Source organism: Melanotaenia boesemani, chromosome 16, assembly GCF_017639745.1.
Source record: "Melanotaenia boesemani isolate fMelBoe1 chromosome 16, fMelBoe1.pri, whole genome shotgun sequence".
In the NCBI taxonomy this organism is placed as follows: Eukaryota; Metazoa; Chordata; class Actinopteri; order Atheriniformes; family Melanotaeniidae; genus Melanotaenia; species Melanotaenia boesemani.
Window position 1 is genome coordinate 26,284,921 of NC_055697.1, and position 16,824 is coordinate 26,301,744.

The 16,824-nt window shown below is 37.5% G+C and overlaps 1 protein-coding gene across 2 annotated transcripts in view; it reads left to right on the plus strand.

The window, feature by feature from the left end:
- LOC121655805 (WD repeat containing planar cell polarity effector) overlaps positions 1 to 16,824 on the plus strand; it is a 99,469-nt gene that overhangs the window by 71,722 nt on the left and 10,923 nt on the right. For both annotated transcript variants that reach the window (XM_042010651.1, XM_042010650.1), the window contains exons 12-14: positions 105 to 228; positions 1,275 to 1,338; positions 12,476 to 12,575. In XM_042010651.1, coding sequence (XP_041866585.1) covers positions 105 to 228; positions 1,275 to 1,338; positions 12,476 to 12,575 — 288 coding nt within the window. The remainder of the gene's footprint in view (positions 1 to 104; positions 229 to 1,274; positions 1,339 to 12,475; positions 12,576 to 16,824) is intronic.

Here is a 16,824-nt window from a genome sequence, read left to right on the forward strand (position 1 = left end):
TCAAGGAAGCACTCTAATATGTGGTAAAGCTACAATGTCTTTTCTACTAAACCTGATGAATATTATTTAGTTTAATTATACTATTTGTGCTTTTCTGTCTGCAGCCCAGCTGGAAGCAGCTCTGGGTGTTTTTTATGCCCCACCTGCCCCTCTTTCTGATTCAGTGATACTGGAATACAGGGAGCCAGTAAGCAAGTATGCCCGACGCTTTTTTCACCACCTCCTCAGGTAACAACACACTCCATTGCTGTTGCTATGGTCATAATTTGATGAGAACTTTGCTTTATGCACATCTTCAAGGGATCAGCCTCTTTTGGGGTAAAAATATATATATCAAGGGTATGTTTCTCAATCAGGCTCCAGATCAGTAATGTAAATTGTTATATAAGTCTTCATACACACATTTATGGGCTATTTTTAAGTTGCTGCTGGAACATTTTGTCATTTTATCAATGTCGAGTGGAGAATCAGAATATGAGCTGTCCAAAAACGCCTTTGATAAAATGACATGCATTGAAGAAACAATTTAACACTGCTTATTTCCCTCTCACACTTGCTATTTAAAAATATCTAAAAAGGAAATGGCTTTTGAATTTCATCTTGCACACATACACTCTGATGCAGCTTTGAGTCATTCATAAGGCAAAGCACCACACATAGACCTGTTTAGACTGTTGTTACATTTTCCCTTTTGCCATGAGAGCCTTTTGAAATGCCTGTTTGACTGAAATAGACCCTGTTGTTCCCACACACTGCTGCTTGCTGCTCTCCATCCGGCAATTACCTCCCGTTCCCCCTCTCTCCCTTTTCTTTTTCCTCCCCTGTAGCAGAGCTGGAGCGTTGTTTGGCATCCCTCCTCCTCTTCCTCTCTTATCACCTACCTGCATTCTTTTTCTCTCCATCAACATCAAATGAAGGAAGCACCCTTCCCGCACCTCTCCTCTTTGCTTGCTTGTTTGTTTCATGTTTGCTGTAGACAGCTAAAGTTAAAGTGTTTTGTACTGGGGGACGCAGCTCTCCCTTCCAGCTTTAATTCTGGATAATAAGAAAAGAGCTCACTCATTTTTGCTTAGTTATTGACAGTTTTGTATGCAGACGTGTATGTGCATTTTTGTGGATTTATGTATGTGTCTGTGTGCAAAGTGTGGCAAGGAAGCAAATGTGTCTCAGACTTATCTAGCCAAAATATGCATCCAAAGCGTGTATTTTCTTAGATTTGGTTTTGGTCTGGCTTTTGTCTTCACTTCTGTTTTTGTTGACTGTTTTCTCTGCAGGCATCAACGTTTTGAAAAGGCCTTCCTCCTCGCTGTAGATTTAGAGGACAGAGATTTATTCATGGTGAGTAGGAAGAAATTTGTTTATGTTATTGTCTGAGCAAAAAGTATTTTGACATGAAATGTACCATGGAGACATTGCATGTTTTTCTAGCTACAAATTTACAGTCACGTAAAGACAAATTACCGACTTGTATGAAAAAAGATGAAACTGAAAGAAAGTAGGTTATAAATGCATTTAAGTGTATAGTTATGATCAACATCTCAAGCAGTTTTGTTTACCTAAAGCTTTCAGTGTCCATGTTACAGGTTGTTTCTTCATGTCAAGGCATTGGTTTCAGCTGCAGTAGTCAGTAAACCAGTTCTTGTCCAGGTTAAGGGCCCAACCTTACACTTCTTTCACCTCCATTGTCCTTCTTTTAAGCAGAATGACCTTTCATCAGAATAATCTACGTATCAAAATATGAAGATATATCATGAGATTACATAATACAAATTCAAAAGTAAACATTTGTGTTTTTAGGAAAAAATGTTCAACAGTATGGTAATAACAAAAATAATAAACATAACACAGGTTAAGTAGTACATTAAGCAATAATGAAGTAATTTGAGAAAAAGACAAAAAGAAAAAAACACTACTTACTGAAAAACATTATTGTAACTAGAAGCATTCAGAGAGCGCAGACCTCCGCCAGTACATTGTAATTTTTTATTTGCCGATGACTGTGTGCATTATTTTTGAGTTAGAAGCACAAATGACAAAATTATCCCATTCTCCTATAGTAAAGAATCCTTTGAAAAATTCCTGGATGCAGGCAATGATCCAGATCACCCCAAAATGTAATTACTTGTTCCTTTAGTCCATGTCTGAGATTTCCTGAAAATGTAATAAAAATCCATCTATAACTTTTTTTAATATTTTTACTAACAGACAAACAGAATACATGACCTTGAAAGAGGTAATGATAATAATACTGGGTATAAATATCCAGTGAATGCAAACTGTTTTACATACTATGGTTGCAGTAACGACACGTCTCCGTCTCTTCATGATCATCATGCTCACCAATTTCTCCCAACGAATTGAGCTCAGGCACACAGCATGACGGCACCCAGGCTTACTACAGGATTCTAAAATTATAATCATGCATTTATTAACATCTAACATATGGTGTTAGAAAGCTGTCAATTAGGATCTGTGTGCACAAGTACACATCTGTGCATATTCATCTAAAGTTGTGCATAAATACAAATTTGTAAATTTTTGTCTGTGTAAAATCACACGTATAATGTTTATTGTGTATTTAGTCTGTGAGAATACAATTTAAAAAGCTACAACTTCAAAAACTACAAATACAAAATGTAATTCATGATTACAGTTTTTTCCATTATGAACTGACGAACCACAGCTGGGATGCAACTGTCAAAAATACGTCATGGGGTCACATATATTATCCACGGAGATAAATCGATTCCACAAACTGCACATGCGCCTGAAGTCTTTTAAACTCACCAAGATGGCTGCTCCAGGGATAAGATTATGCTGGAGAACAGGATGTTTTGCAGATAAGTTGTGTTACTTGGTTTATTCATGACAAATAGAATTATTTTACTTGGAACTGAGCTGAGATATGGGTTATGAATTAATTTATGAATAATTCTGCTTCTGAAGCAGAATTATTGCTTACACCATACTAACAGATCAATACCGTCAATAATATTCAAACTATACATTAACTTGGTTCTTTGAGCAAGAAGAGAGAAAAACTCAGAGCTTCCGATCAACTTTAGCAAAGGGAAGCTTTACCTAGCGTTAGCGTTAGGGAGCTAACAGTAAACAATGGTTAATGGACTGTACTTATATAGCACTTTTCTAGTCACATTTTGACCACTCAAACCACTTTAGTTGAAGAAATGTGAAGCTACTGGATTAAACAATTTGTTGCCAGCTGCAACATAATCTATGCAGTAATTATCCAACGGGAGGCCCTTACCAGGTTGCTTCATTAAATCCTGGTGGTGACTTTAGTTGTGGACAGAGAGTAGTATCCAGCCCCCAATTATAACAGGTCAGTGATGCGATGTGAAAATATTGTTTCGCTATTTACTCACCCTAACACTGCAATGCATTGTAGGAAGTAAAACTGTAATGTTGTTTACACACACACACACACACACACACACACACACACACACACACACACACACACACACACACACACACACACACACATATATATATATATATACACATATATATATATATAATTTTTTTTCCTAATAAATATTATAGATGATTTATTAATTCATTTTTATATACTTCAGGGAGCTGGTTGTTTGCTCTCACAAATTGTTCTTTAGTTGTACTGCAGGCTTCTTTGTGCTCTACAACCTGTTTTAGTTGTTCATTCACTTTTGAACCATCTTTACTTTAATTTGCACATGACTTGTAACCCATACAAGTGTGTGTGTGTGTGTGTGTGTGTATGTGTGTACATTTATATGTGTGTTTCATGTCAGAGAGCAGGTGTGATCTCAGTATGGGCCCCTGTCTTTTCACAAGTTGTATGTAGCTTGTAGGGTCTGAATCCCTTTTTCATGGGGCCCGCTTTGCTCTACGCTTCATCAACACAAACACACACACACACACAGGGCTGCTCAATCACACTGATACCACTGGTTCCATTTCCCTCCCCACTTAGTAGTGCTGCTGGGAAGCTGAATTGAAAAGGTGGAGTCGAGCCTGTGAACCTTGAAAGAGTGCAAAGGAAAGAGGCGGCTTGGGGAAGAGGTGGGGTGGAGGGATCATGGTGTAAATGGGCAGTGAAATGAAAAATAAAAAAAAAGGTAAAAATATAAAAAGTGGGATTAAGAGGAAACAAATCTCTGCATTGTCACTTTGGAGGTGTTAAAATTTAAATTTAGAGGGAAAAATCTGGAGTCATTGCAAATAAATCCAACTGTGGGATTTGAACTGGCTTCAGTAAGAGGAGTCGGTTACATCAGGACAATCCTGAACTCTCTACAAAGTAGGGATTAAAAAAAACAGACAGAACATCATAGATACATCCTTAAGCTCTACTACAAATATATGTGATGTTATTTTATATATATGTTATTTTTATTTTATTTTGTTTTGGGTTTTGTTGTTTTTTTATTAGGTGTTCTAGCCTATAGTAATGAATGAAAAGAATAAAATATTAAGAAATTCTTCTGAATTAAGTTACTGACCATGAGACAGGACATAAAGGCAAAATCCCTACTTTTAAATAACAAGAAGTTATTTAATTAAAATTCATTTGATGAGGGGCAATTTAATATAAATCACAAAAATTTGATAGAAAATAATATACGCCTATGTTTGTTATTTTATGTCTTTTAAATGTTTTTTGTATTCTTACTGTATAGTCCCTTGGTCTGTTTTTAAAGTGCTTTATAAATAAAGTTAGTTGGTTTGGCTATATTTGGTAGAAAGCACACACATATACAGACAGAATTTGGCAAATGTAAATCTAAATATAAAAATCACAAGGACATAAATCCATGAACATCTACGTCATATCACCTTATTTACAGACATAAAACTGTTCCACGTAACATCCTCACCAGCACCAGTAAGTTAATGGAAACTGCAGTTATAGTGATTATTTTATCTATAATTAAATGAATTGCAGAGTAGTTTTGGTCAAATTTGGTCATTTTTAAATGTGCTGCAGATATAAACTTTGACTAAATCCACTCCTCTGTACTGGCTTCCCTGCAGGAGCTGCTTATTGGAAAGTTTCATTGTCATTGATTAATTTCTGACTTGATTAAAAATGTTAGCATCCTGTCAGCTTTCAGAACTGTGGGCTGGTTGTAAATCTTCCCAGCTTCATACTTAATCTTTAGATTTCTAAACCTGCTGGTAATAACCATAATGAGAGCTTTGTCTGGCGTTCACAAGAATGTAAACTAAAATTCAATTTTAGGTGCAAAACTGAAATAAGTTTCTTTGTTTAAAGCTTGTGTGTTGTCCATCTCTGGTATGTCGTTATCCAGTGTCTGACTGACCACAAAGTATGAAAGGTTTCCTATTATGGAGCCAGTTCACTCATCCGTTTCACTGTTTAAGAATTGTATCTCATGCTCTCCTGTTGTCCAAATGCTACACATGAACAGTCGTTAAAACACATGTGGTATAGATGTTCTACAGGTAAGACCTTTCTGAGCTCTTCTCACACTTAAACCACCATTAAAGACTAAAAAACACACATTTATTAATCATACATCTTTTCACCTTCTTTGTAAATTAATATACAAGAATTAGCCGAGTCCTTCTGTGGCCGTGAGGTGAAAACTCCACATAAATAACGAAAACAACAAATACTCTTAAATCCTCGTCATCCCAGATTTGTAACAAAGTTAATGCTCTTTCACAACGAGCTGTGTCAAGCAGCGACCAAGAGAGCAGCAAGTCATTGTCTGAAAAGAGGCAAAAATAGAAGAGAGGAAGAAAAAGGGGGATGTTGACATTTCACCCCTCACTCTGTCCTTCGGTCTAATTAGGTTGTGTTGTTGCTTTAACCTGCTGGTTGGCTGATTGGTTTGAGGTGAAGGGGGTTAATGAGGGCAACCCCCACCCTCGCCAAAACTCTTTGTAACTTACAAATGTGCCCACAGAACTCAATAACGCACCGTCGACTTGATAAAATGCACACACACACACACATTTGCAGATAACATGCATGCCCCTCACCTCTTCAAGAAATGCTCAGCATGATACCCCCACACACACACGCACACACACACACACACACACCCCTCTAGCCCCATTGTTTTCCAACTAACAATAGAGGCCCTTCAAGCCTTTGCTCCCCCAAAAAAGAAAGCTTTTGTTAAAATGCAACACTTTAGTGTCGGGCTAAATTGAGGGGGAGGTGGCACTGATGGTAGGGGGGTGTTTTGGTGGAGGTGGAGGTTTAGTGGTAGGGGGTTACCAAGTCGTTTTCTTTTTTCTTTTTTTTTTTTTTTTTACATAACTGGTGCTCTTCTGTAGCTCCCTAATTAGCCTTTGATAATGAGTTGATAATGTAACCAATTAGGTCATTTGTCAGCCAAGTTTTTTTTTAACACTTCCCTCCCCTTTTCTTCTTCTCTCAGTCTTTGGCTCTTGATATAGCTTGTTAATTAAATCAAAATGTGTGATAGCTGAATCTGATGCTGACTCTTGTGTTCCCCAAAGAGGGCTTGTGCTTGTTTCTTGTCTGATACACTGCTTCTGTTGGGCTCAACTCCCTATCTTCCTCGCCTATCTTATGCCAAGCTCAGTGATGCCAAAGGAGTGGAGAAAGGCGGAGGTGTTGCTCATCTTTGGCAATAAGTCTGTTTTTACTCAGATGAGTAATTAACCTTTTTTTAAAAAAGTATTTAACACCTTTCTAATTTAAGACTTTTGGATACCAAGTGGCAGAAAACAAGTGTGAAAGTAATTATGGTGATTTGTAAATCTGTATTTTCATGTTTGCATCCTTGTGCTTGTTATGTGGAACTGTCAACATTGGCAACCATTAAAGGAAAATTCTACCCTTAAATATTTGATTAAGGAAAAAAAGCAACAAAAAAAAGATACTTTTTCTTGAGTTTGACTTTGTGAAACGAATTGTTAGCTATGTATTTCTGGTGTCACCGAGAATAAAAAAGATTTACGACAACACTTTAGGTATTTTTCAGTTGCTGCAATGAGTCTTATACCTTGATAAGTAATCATCAGGATTTTCTGCCAGTTCCACAGAATCAAAGACTAAAGGCTTTGCCCATAATCTACTCATTCACTAATCCCTTCATATTGAAATTTCACACACTTATAAACGATCATGGGTTTCAGATTTTGCTCACAGGTGTATTCCAGGTGCAAAACTATTATTTACACATTTTTTAAAGGGTAAGAAACCTCACATAATAATGGTGATATTTGAGCTCTTTTCTAAATTAAATAAACTTTATTGAGAGATTAACTTGTAATGTAATATTGAAATATGTGGAAATGTTATAAATCATGGATTTAAATGTGGATAGAACTTCATTTAATAAAGTTGGTATAAACATGTATCTTAAATAAGTCAGATGTACTTTGAAGAACAAATAGTTGAATAAATAATTATACTGAAGTTGAATCAATGTAATGATTTCGGTGACAATGAATTAATTAATAATTGATAAGTATGTGAAAAATATGATAGCTGACTTTTGTTTAAGCACAACAAATTGGTAGCTAAATAACTATTTAAATCACCCTGATTTTTCTAAGTACTGTATTTTTTCTTTTTTTAAGTTTGATTGATCAATAATGACTATTCAATGGACTGGCAACCTGTTTAAGGTGTACCTGTCTGTCTCCTCGTACCTGCTGGGACAAACTCCTGCCCCCTGCATTAGAATAAGCAGGGATGGATGGATGGAGAAAATAATAATAATTCACAAAAGAAAAAGTTTCTAAGGATTTTGGTGAGAGCTAAACATTTTTAAATAAACTTCATTTCATGTCCATTTTCCAATTATACAAACTAAAATGTCCCAAAGTTAGTTTTGTTTGGTTTTCTTTGTTTTTCTTTTTTCTCATTGTTGTATCTTGATGCATAAAACAGAGTTACTTTGGAAGAATAAAATGTAAAAAAAGAAGCATGTATTTCATCCCCTCCTTCTCTACCTCCAAAGCTCCTTGTGTGAGGAAAACAGTTCTCAGCAAAACAGACATGAAAAGGGGTTTTTGGTCACAATATTGACCTCATATCAACAATAATCCACCGTTTACCATAATTTTAGTGTTTTATTTTCCTTTGAAAAAATAATTAGATTAAATACTTTTTTAACAAATGGTTGAGAAAACATTTAATAATACAGAAACAATAGTGGAATGGTCAACATTTAATACACTAATGGGATAACAAACAGGGTTTGAATTATAGGGGAGCTAAGGGGAGCTCAGCTCCCCTGAAAGGCAGAGAAGCTCCCCTACATACATTCAGCTGATACTTGAAGGGGGAGCCCTAAAATAGTCCACTTTTAGGTTACTTTTAATTTTTTAATATAGTTCCTGATATTTTTTAAAAGAATAGCAATAATTTGTCAGCTTTGTGTGTTTATTCATTTATTTAATTGAGTTAGTTAAATCTTCCCAACCAAACGGTGCAGGTGATCCGTTTAGCACCGTGGACAGCAGCATTGTTTGTTTGTTGTGTGCTGTGAGCTTCAACAAACACTTTATATGCTTCCCTTTGTGGTTGTTAAAAGAATTTTCCACCCCTGTTTCTGATTTAACAAGCTGCATACAGTAGTAGCAGAGTTTTTTGTTTTTCTTGTAGTAACCATATTTTTGACTGCACTACATGCACTAATAAATGTGCATGTGACGTGGGAAGCCGTGGTGCACGCCCGACAATGAGGCTTCACCGAAAGCCTCAGTGTAACACTTACTTTAGGCGCTACACAAACCAAGTGGTAGACATGACTACAGGTTTACGCCACACATTTCATTCATTATAGTTGCTGAAAAAATTTGCTCTACCAAACAATTGAGCAGGCAATTAATGAGTTATAGGCCTAAAAGGTTCTGTTTACCTGTTATAAAGTTAATTTATGAGGAAAATTAGTGTTGTTTTTATTATTATTATTAATCCTGATTTGGGAGTGTCTCAAGTTAGTGCTGGATAACTTTTAATGTGTTTAAAACAACTGAACAGGCTGCTGCTGCTCCCTAACAGAGAGGCCGGTGGTCTTACATTAAGGTGGCAACAAACCACGTCTACACTACACTGAAAGAACTATTTGAGTTTTCAAATTATTAAGTTCTAACATAAATTGTTCCAGTAACTCAAGTTTCTAAAACATTTTTTGAGGCAACAAGTTCACATATTTTTCTGTAATTAGACCAATTTGTTTTATTTTACCGTGCATGTGAACAGTAAATATGCTGGTTTGAAGTATTATGTTGCAAACAGGCTGCTTTTGGTTTTACATAAGAGATAGAGCTAATACATATGCATGCAGTACAGCCACAAGATAAATAATTGTTTCAACATTAATCCGACATTGGATTATTTAACTGCCACAACTCCTATTCTGTTCTGCACCACATGCAACAAGTTGCCTACCATTTTATGGGATATATCAAAGGACAGAGTTGTAGATGCACTGGCAGGCTTAAAACATCAAAGCCAGAAATCAGGAAACAGCCCAAGGAACGCACTAAAAATGACTTAATTAAGCCTCAAAGTCTGCAAATTGTCCTAAAACTTTGCAAATTTCCCATGATTACATGCATCTTTCAGTCTCTGTAGATATGAGCTTAATCGCTGTGTAACACGCTCCTGTGTGCAGAATGTACGTTCACATATGTGCTTCCATCAGTTCTGTTTGACAGGAATCTGCAGCCAAGGCAGACTGCAGACATTCAGACATGAGCCTGTTGGTTAATATGCTGTAAGCGCTGCTGTGTGCCAGTTTAATCTAATCCCTCATTTATTTGGAGGTAACCCAAATATCAGTCAATATCGGGCTCTTAGCGTCCACCACCTCCCTCCCCTCTATTCCCCAAAAATGGCCCTCTAAAACGCCCCTCTTTATCAGCACAGTTAGCTGGCTCACTGCAACCCCTAAAGCTCTTATATAAATAAGATTAGTGTCGCGTTTGAGCGTTGGGGAATAAGAGGTGTAATATCTGATGGTTTTATATGCCGTATTATTGTTATCCCTTCTTAGTCGTGTTGATACTCCTCTCTCTCTCTCATTTCACATTTGTTTAGTCGTTGATTCTTTCTCAGGGTCTCTTTCTCCAGATTCAGACAGTATTATCAGGAGCTAAGCTGGAATAAAGTGCCCCAGCATCAAATCTTCATATTGTTCTGTTCTGTCCGTCATACAGACTCTTTCTCCTCGTCGTAAATGTAGCCTCTTTCTCTTGCTATACTCCTTCCTTTTTCTACCCTCACTGTCATTTTTCTGTGCTGCCTTCTCTCCTTCTCGTCGGTTTAATCCTCTGCTGCTCTGTTTGTTATCAATTAAGGACCCTCACTCATATCTAATTGAGGGGCTGCGTCCTTCTTCGTAGAGGCTGAATCAGCCATCTCAGTCCTGGGAGCCGATTTAGGTTCTTTTGAGGCCATTTTGTTGTCGGCCATTTTCACATTTCCTCCTAACTCTTCTCCACAGAGGGCAGGCACCACACTATAATTACCCAATCTGTTCCCATTCATTCTCCTCAATTTCAGCACCTCTCCCTCTCTCATTCTCCTGCCTCAATCCCACCTCTTTTGGAAACCAGCCCCCCCACTCCCCCTTCTTTTTTTTTTTTTTTTTCTTCCTCTGGAGCTACAAAAGCAGGGTTATAATATGGGGGTATTAGGGCCGGGTGCAGGCTCAGCTGGGGGCTGGCTTTAGCCAGCTGAGGGTTATCCATGCCGAGACCTGAGTCGTGGCAGTGATGTCCTGTGATGTTACTGAGGCGGAAGACTTTCCTTAACACATTGTACCCTTTGATGGCCCCTCAGGCCCTGCGCTCTGCCCAGGGAAACCCTACGGCCCTGAGGAGCCCCTTGTTGAGTGTCAGAACGAGGGTTGGATTCATTCTCAGCTTGTTTTTTTTTTTTTTCTTTTTTCTAATAACATACATATTTGTTCCTTTTAGCACATTAATGCTTCCATGTCAGACTGAAACAATCACGCTGAGCTGCTCTGGACATTTGATCATTTAATTTCTTTTATCTAAAGATTGGAAAACAGTGTCTTGTCATTTTACTACAAAAGTGTAGAACCATCACTAGTTATTAATGTTGTTTTAAGTGTTAATGTAATCTTCAGTTCTTGTTATGCATCATGGACATTCCTTTCAGCATTTACACTACACTTGAATTTGAGATTAAATTGGAAGAGTGAAGCTGTCCCACCTCATTCATAAGCCCAGATTCAACTAGCACTTAACATCTTATTTTTCCAGCCTGATCAGCATGTGACCCCTGCATTTTGTGTCACTTTAATGGCACCGTGTCACAGGCCATCAACTGGATATCAACACATTGTGCACTTCACATCAGCCAATAAATCCAGAAGGAGAGTATTAGAGGAAGTGACGACAAGAAAGACAGAAATAGACAGCAAAAGATAAGACGAACCAACATAGGACTGAGTTTTACTGGCTGGAGAGAGCTCAGAGAAGAGACAGGATGCAAGACAAATGCTATATTAGCCATTGTTGGGGTCGCAAAAGTCAGAAAATCTGTCTAAGTTCAGTAGTGCTGTTGTAAGAACGCACAATCAAAAATAAATAATAATAATAAAAAAAACATTTTTTTTTATTTTTGAACCATTTTCAGAACATTTATTTTCTCTTACTCTAAGAGCTTGAACTAAAGCAAATGGACCAAGAAAAAAAAGTTCAGTTGGGTTTAGTTAAGCTGTTAGGATTACCATGACTGATAAAATAACTGAGAATCTACACTAACAGCCATCTGATAAAAAAATAAGAAAATCAAGCCTCTTTTTTTATTGTATGGTTAGTATTTTCCAGCAGTTTGGACAGAAGATAGACTTTAATTTTGCTTTCAGAGTTAAGGCTTAAACAGGATCAGGCATCTGAAGCAGTATGATCACTAATGAATATATGGCAGCCTTGAGTTTTTAATCGGCCACCCTCAGACATCATTTAGCCGTATTATCTCTTTTTATTACCATGTGAGACTCAAACAGAGAGATACAGAGGATACATGCTGTTTCCAATATTGTCCCAGGCTGATAGAGTAATATGCTCAGCTGGATGTGTTTTTCTGTAAAGAGAGAATACCAGCGTCTCTGAAAGGTGAACACTCCCTCATCTTCTCTCCCACTTTTGAAATGTGACAGATAACATCCTCCCCAGTTCAAAACGCCAGAGACAAGTGGGTGTGTGTGCATGTGTGTGAGTGGGCGTGGTTTGGGGGATGCAAGCAGCAAGAAGGCTGATTTCAAAGTTTTTTGAGGAACTGGCATTTCATCCAAACCGGTGCTCTTTCTGATGTTCGGCTTCAAACGACTCATTTCATCTTTTTCTTCCTCCTCCTGCCAAAATACCCCACACCACCGCCTACCACCACTCTAAAAAATGGGGGGAAAAAAACTATTGTCATCTGAGCCTAGATTCATTTTAGATTAACTTTCACGTTTCTTTCTTTCTTGCATTACCTTCAAAGGACCTCCATTATGTCGCCAGTGATAAGGGCGAGGTGGTGCTAGCAGATGTGGCCAAGAGGAAAGCTAATGAAATCGAGGCCGAGGCCATCGCAGGCAATGGTAAGAAAATAATCACATGTCAAACCAAAAAGACACCAAATGCAACTCGTTTCTCTTTACATCTGAAATGGGAGGTGGGTGCATGATAACCCTCGAACTCACCCACTGTGACACACTTTTCTCACATCTAAGACCATTTTTTTTCTCAGGCTTTAACCCTCATTTAAAAGCACCAAGGGGAATTAAATCTGATCATGTCTGATAGAGAAATATCCAGCTAAAACATAACATAACAGATGGTCTTTTTTATGACTATACATGTTTTTAAAATGAAGTATGGAAAGTGGAAGAGGAGAAAGGTGATACAAACCTTTAGATAATAAAAATATAGGCAAATTACAGTTTGACACTACAGATTTTTGAATGTTTTCTCTTAACTTTAATAAAAAAAACCTTTGTAATAAAAAATGTGAAGGTCTAAAGGTAAAACAACAACAACAAATAAACAGAAAAAAGTATGTTTCTTTGGGAGGAAACCCTGCCAAAGGCCAGTTTTTTTGTCGTTCCCAGAATGTGCTGCTGCCCTTTGACAAACACTCCCAAAAGCACATACCAGAGGGGATCAAGCCGAGTTCCTGATTACACACACACACATTTTCGCAAACACACACACACACAAGTCTTCACAGAGGTTTCAAGGGCCAGCGGGTTAGCAGAAAACATTCAAATTTGTGAGGGAACTAGATGAACATGTCGGATGAGTCCTTCATTGGTGCTTAAAATGCACCAGAAGGCTGTGCGAACGCATTTGTGTGTTCACAGACAACCAAATGAGGCAAGAGAGGTATTTAACTCCACTGTATAAGGTCAAACCCCCGAGGCTGAGTGTCTGTGTATGTGGCCGTGAATGAAAATGAGCATTTGTGTAACTGTGAAGCCTGTTTGCATGTATTTTTTCCTGTATTTTTTTCTCTCCTAATGTGATGCCCAGCACGCGCCCTCCTCCTCATAAGCCCCTTAATTATGTCCTCGATGATTTACCTTCATCACCTGCAGCATGTCCTATCCTTGGACAACAGTGCTGCAGAGAAAGCGTGAGGAAGGGACAGATGAGAGACAGAGAAGGAGGGATGGCAGCAGGAAAAGAGGGAAGAGGTGGTGGAAGGAAAGAATTAAATAGTAAGAAAGGAGAAATCTTAAAAATGAATGAGTAAAGAGAACAAAGAAATGTCCATGTGTTAATTTATTGTCTTTGACTTCTGCTCTTCATCAAAAATTTCAATTATGCTGTAAAGGTGGGCCCATTTCTGTTTTTATTATGAACAAACAATAAAAATAAAGACTATCTAGCTATAAAGGTAAAAAATCTAAGCTGAAATTTTAGATATATCATTTCAAATGTGTTAAAGACAAATGTTACTTTCTTGTTTGCTGGAAAGAGGATGTTGACAGAGGTGTTGTTTGTCATTTTTATTAAGAAAATAAAACATTTTTAAATATGTTGTTGACACAACTACAGAACCAGTAATGTGTCCCTCAGCACACTCCACTAGTTGTAATGATACATTTTATTTATAGGCGGCTTTCAGAACGCTCAAAATCATTGTACAAAAGATAAGAGAATCGAAATCATATAGCGTAACATTGTAAATAGCAATAAAAAACATAATACCATATAAGAAAATATAATAAAGCAATATAATAAAGAAAATAATATAAATGCAACATTGACGTCATTCCAGCCCCTGGAATTAAAGAGATAATGCCTGGCTAAAAAGGTCTGTTTTAAAACGGGATTTGAAGAAGGTGAACGTAACGCACCTTTGATGCTCCTTTGCGTTTGCAGGAGAAAACCCAAAAAGGACCAGAAATGATGTGGTGCGCATGCCAGGCCTCTAGTGGGCAGTGAAACTTTACAATGACACACACAGATGTGGATCTTCATAGGCCAACGAAACACAACACAACAGCAGAAGCGCTGCTTGTCAGCCGCTAGTTATCTGACGCATGTAACCTCTGCATCTTCGCTAATGGCATAAATACTTCACCAGAAAAAGGGTTTACTTCAACAGACCAAATAAATTAAATTTTGCCAGAATGCAACAAAAAATAAAACTTTTGACCACAAAACACAAAAGGAAAACATGATTTCTGACTCTGGCTGCTAGCTCCCAGAGCTTTTGTGATGAGACAGACATCATCAGAGCCTCAGTTTTCATATGACACCTTGTTTGTATGGTTTGCTTGAAGTGGAGAAATTAGTAGAAGCTCTAAAGTGGACAGTGATGTTCTCGTGTTTTTGCTTGGGGTTTGAACTGTTTGGGGGGCAATGTTTGGGTAAAGCCTTTTAGCTGAGTTTCTCACCTTGATTTTGGTATGCTACATGTTAGGATCAGTGCTTCCTAGAATGTGCAAAGATCTTCTTTACTGGGCTTATCTCATATTGCCACCTGTGCAGGGGGCTCTAGTCAAGAAGAGGGTAAAGTTTTGCTATAGTTGTCTTATGTTGCAGTCAATTTGAGTATACTTTTAAAATTGACAGCATTCACAAACTAAATTGTGATTAAAACCGAGGTAGATCAGTATATATAGAAAGTAATATAATCTTTTTTTGCCATATTGCCCAGCCCTCACTAATACAAAATGGCAAATGAGCTACACAAACTAAAAACATTTTTATATAAATTCTAAGCATGTTATTTTGTTGTAAGCTTATGCTTTCGTCAGACACACTTTGGCTCTTTTCACTCACTGATAACTGGATTTTGTCTTGTTGGCAAGAATAAAGTCAGCATTCGATCTAATGCCAAATGTTTCTGCAGTAGCTGCTGGTATTTAACAGCTCCTTCTCCTGTATATACTGACATATTCTGACTAGTAAACAATAACCACCTGATCCTAGCTCTGTTTGGGGGAGTTGATCTTTTCACATCTGCTTCAAAAACAGAAATCAAGCTGTTTCAAACTGTGGTGGAACGCCTCAGGCACTTTTTAGATATTTGAGAAAAAGCAGGAGACTGAAAGACTGAAACGGCACAAAATATTGTAGAAAAACCAAATATTCCCTTCTCAGTGAAGTATTTTGAGTCAGTACAGTACTAGTCATCAGTATCCTACATGACTGAGCCATCGCTGACAATAGCTAAACTGATCCCTCTCTTAAGTGTCTGTGTGTTTTTAAGTGTGTGTACATCTGTGCATGTGTTTGTTGTCCACTTGTGTGTTAATGTGTAGACAGGCAGACAGTGCATATTAACCACACATAAAAGGCAAGTCATTAATAATGAGTGACTCGCTTCAAGCAGAGGCCTCCAGTGAACAGATGTCTCACTTTACACACATACAAATGCACCCAGAATGCCCTTACACACATTTATCATTAGCAACATAAGCTGTGGTGAGCTAAATGAGCAGCCTAAAGCATTTTAGGTTTAAACACACAGAAGAGAAGACGATGCGATTTACTGGTGTGAAGATTTGAGTTTTAGTGAGAGATATTTGTTTTCAGATGCATATTTTTAATATGCTACACAGAACAGAATTCACTGCAAACCTGTATTTATTGTTTGCACATCCAGCTTTTCTGCAAGTTGTGAAAAATTCTATTGAACCCTTTTAAACACCCACTGACAGGCCCTCACAAATTCATGTTTTCACATTAAATATGGTCTTTTTTCATTAACACAGTCCAGTTCTTTGCTCTTTTATACTTTTAAGACTTAAACATGTTTTTATGGTGATTTCAAACTATAGCCAGCATCTTTGGGTTTTGATTGACATGTAACTGCAGACGGCAAGATACTTCATGTCATGTCCACAGGCTACAACAGTCAACAAGACTGCAGGAAAGATCATGCCCCTCTTCTTATGTTTACACTCTGAGTCTGATGTAATCGTATGGGGTGAACATAGTTTCTGAATGGTTAAAAATGTCATTTTGGGTGCAAATGTGTGTTTGAATTCACCTACAACTTCACACATGCACACATTACAAACTGCACAGACATTAATATTTAACATAGAGATTTCACCCTCAGCTTAACAGATGCCATAATTTTAATGTGCAAGAAGCTTCGTGTGTGTATAGCTGTTAAGTGTCTGCACATGATGTGCACAAATCAGCATACATTTACACATGGATTAGCATGCGTGTGCATGTAGAGTTTTGAAACTCCTTTCATGCCCTTACAGTTCCTCGTAGTTCTACAAGTGCATTCTGCTTTTAAGTGGGAAAGACGTTTTTTCATGACAGAATAGTTTGTTTAGTTTTAAAGAACATTTCAAACATGTTAATATATATACATGAAGA